The sequence below is a fragment of the Acanthisitta chloris genome, unplaced genomic scaffold, assembly GCF_000695815.1.
Source record: "Acanthisitta chloris isolate BGI_N310 unplaced genomic scaffold, ASM69581v1 scaffold34998, whole genome shotgun sequence".
Classification (NCBI taxonomy): Eukaryota; Metazoa; Chordata; class Aves; order Passeriformes; family Acanthisittidae; genus Acanthisitta; species Acanthisitta chloris.
In genome coordinates, this window is record NW_008688150.1 from 1 (window position 1) to 3,419 (window position 3,419).

The 3,419-nt window shown below is 39.4% G+C and overlaps 1 protein-coding gene across 1 annotated transcript; it reads left to right on the plus strand.

The window, feature by feature from the left end:
- Positions 1 to 403: 403 nt before the first annotated feature.
- LOC103808147 lies at positions 404 to 3,003 on the plus strand (the record flags this gene model as incomplete). Its single annotated transcript, XM_009080912.1, has 3 exons — positions 404 to 589; positions 1,449 to 1,578; positions 2,638 to 3,003. Coding segments are annotated over 3 exons (682 nt in total), but the record flags the coding sequence as incomplete, so codon positions are not given.
- Between the last annotated feature and the right edge of the window lie 416 nt (positions 3,004 to 3,419).

Below are 3,419 nucleotides of genomic sequence, written 5' to 3' on the forward strand. Positions count from 1 at the left end.
GTGTGTGACTCATTCTCTGCTTGCTGAAACAGTCTTTTTTGGTGTGAGCAGTGGTCAGGCTTTGTTTCTTGAAGTTGTAAGTGAATTTAACGGCTAAAATGTGGCATGAAAGCAACATGGATGTACAGTTGTCCATTGCAGAATTGTTCCGTGTACTGTGTTTGAGGTAGCTGCAAACGAGTCATCTCTGTTGTGTATAACACCCTATCCTTGTTACCACTTATGTCCTGCTTTGAATACAATTGTACAAATATTTTATCTTTAATTAGAATTCAGGCTCAAAATATTTTTATTGGTTAAACACTAAAGCTGTTGCTGTTTAGAATTTATACAACAGTTTGTTCATGCTAATATTCTGACACTAGAGTTTAAAGCTACTAATAATTCCTCTGTATTCCTCTAGGACCTGGATATTGAAACCTCCAAGGGAAATAAAATACCTATGACTCCAAAAATCTTCAAAAATGGAAAGGAAGAGTTCCCCATTTCAGAAATGGAGGAGAATGCAGATGAAGACGTTATCCAGACAAAGTCTCATGTGGAAAATGCAAACCCACTGGACACAGTCAGAGGTGAATGGGCAGAAGAGGTAAGGAAATAATTTTGTTTGTTTTTAAATAAATGGTCATTAAGTTGAGAGAAAAAAATCACTATATCATAAAATGTCTCTTGTAATCCACATATATCAAAAGTTACTTCTGCCAGGTAGTAATCAGGGTCACAGGTTTTTAGAGGGGAATGCCCAGTTAAGTACAGCCTGGAAGCATGGAGCTTGTGCAGGTGTCATACAGATCACAGTGAAGTGAATAGCACATTCAGTAGAATCATGATTTTTATCACCTATTGCACTTCAGTCTGTGAAGTACACTGCAGATATTCAGGAACAGAAAGGAATGTTGAATTCTTAAGTTATGCAGGTTAAATATTTAACAGGGACTTGGGAATTTTAAGCAGGAATTTAAGCATTTCTTCTTTTAGGTACTTTGTTTGTGATTTGGCTGAGGAATTCCTTAGCAAGAGTTGCCATAAATTGTGCCATAAATTAATTTGGAAAGTAAATTGCATTTTTCACTGAAGTTGCAGTTATTTTTTTGTCTGCTTGAATGATTTACTTATGTAAATATAGCTCTAGTCTTCACGCTTCAGCAGTTCTTGACAAGTGTACTAAATATGTTCTATCTGAGCACACTTGTCTTATATGAAAAATGGCTTCTTAGATGATGAGGGAACTTAGAATTAAATTCTGATTTCAGTCCCATATCTTCATTTTGTGTTTCTGGAACATTATGGTCATTGTGAGCTCAAGCAGTAAATGACAGAAAAGTCAGGATATCCCAAATCCTTCAGATGATTTGGAGAATGGGATTTATTTCGAACCATAACTGACAGAAATAAAGAGGTTATGATTTTGCTTCCTCATCATTTGCCCCTTCTCTAACATCCTACAGGTTGCAGAGTTAGTGACGTCGTTAGTTGTTAATGCTGAAGAAAGAGGAAAACCCTCTGATCTCCTTGGAACACTGGCTGTTAAGCAGTTTTCAACAAAGAGACAAAGTCTCAAAACTCTAGAGAGTCTGTGTAAGTCTGAACTCTGTTTTGTAATGTTCATTGTTTAGAAATGTGATTAATTCACTGACATTGTACATGTTGCACAAGAAGAAAAAGAGAATTATTTCAGTGAAGCTGCAAGTTACCCTAATGGCTTACTCTGTAACACAACATAGTAGGCCCAATAAGGTGTGAATAGTGTGAATTCCATTTAAGAGATTTTTGTTTTCCCTGCGTAGAATCCCCTTTGTGTTGAGGAGATGTGAGCATAAACAACAGGAAGCAGCTCTACATCTTCCTTCTTGGATTGTTTTAAGTCACAGAAGGGGCAGAAGAAAATCAGATTGATTGAGAGTGTGGAAGTACTAAAATGTTTTCTTGGGTTTTTTCATTTAGTTACTGAAATGAGAAGCAAATGGAGAAAAGCAGTCCAGATGGAGGGCTCATCAGACATAGAGGTGACCTAAAAAGCAGTCCAGACAGAGGGCTCATCAGACATAGAGGTGACCTCAACTGAAGTGATGACAGAAGAAGCTTCTGCAGATGCTGGACCCATTACGCAGGAGCTGACAGACTCTAGCTTTGTGTGCTCTGTCCTTGCATCTGTTCTATCTGACTCTGATCATCCTTTGTTAGAAAAGAAAGCCCAGTTAAGTTCTACAGGATTTAGACCTCAAGAGCAGGTCAGGATAAGTCATGTAGTTGAATCTTCAGATTCAAAAACATCTGGAATGCAAGAGAGTGAGAAAACTGAAGCACAGGAATTGGATTGTACTGCTTTGATTGAAAGTTCTGTAGAAAATCTAAGCCAGGCTTTGCAAAATGTAGAGGCAAGCATGAATATTCCAGATAGTGGTTTGGAAAACAATAGCAGAACAAATGTACTACCTTCAGACTCCTGTCAGGGTTTTCCAGGGCATAGGATGCTAGACTGCAGTGTATCTCCATTGCAACGTTCTGTAAGTCCTGAAACTTTCTTCATGGGGCTATTGGGTGAGACACTTCCAGGAGAACCTGATAGCCTAGATTTCAGCCATTATGTAGAGCCAGGGTCTTATTTTGATATAATGACCAGTGCAGGTGTAACAGGTGCTTCAGAGAATAATGGGGATATGAAAAAATTTGAGCTAGATCTAGAGTCACTGTCCAGGACACATGAAGAGCTAAAAGAGACTGCCTCTGAAAGTGAAGAGGAGCTGCATCAAACACATAGTGCAGGTGAATCTGTAGGTTGTGGATCAGGCCTAAGTCTTGCCCCAGAAAAAGGAGAGCCAGAGGAATCGTGGACATCCCCAGAACTCTTTCTCTTGGATAAAGAATTTACTGACTTGCCAACACCAAAAGCTAATGAGAAAAAATACTCCCTGTCATCTTTGCTGGAATCTTGTCAACAGCTGAAGGAAATGGCATCAGCGATACATGAAATTCCATTAGACTTAATACATGCATTGAAGGGTAAGTGTTAAATGTTCTTTACAAACAATATTTTGTACATTCTGCCAAGAGTTATACTACCATAAATAGCCTGGTCTGAATAGCAAAACAAACCAAATTCTCTCTGCCCTTGCTCGTATAACATGTTTTCCAGGCCTTTTAATGAGCCGAGTGCCCTTGGCTGGACTTGCTCCAGGACCTCAATGTCCTTTTTAAAGCAAGAGGCCCAAAACTGAGCACAACACTCGAGCTGTGGCCTCAGCAATGCTGAGTACAGGAGGATGATCACTTCCCTAGTCCTGCTGCCACACTATTCTTTAGACAGACCAAGATGCTGTGGGCTTTCTTGTCTATCTGTGCACACTGTTGGCTCATATTGAGCCACCTTTCATGCAACTTTTGATTGGTTGCTCTGCTTCACGCAACGTTTGATTGGG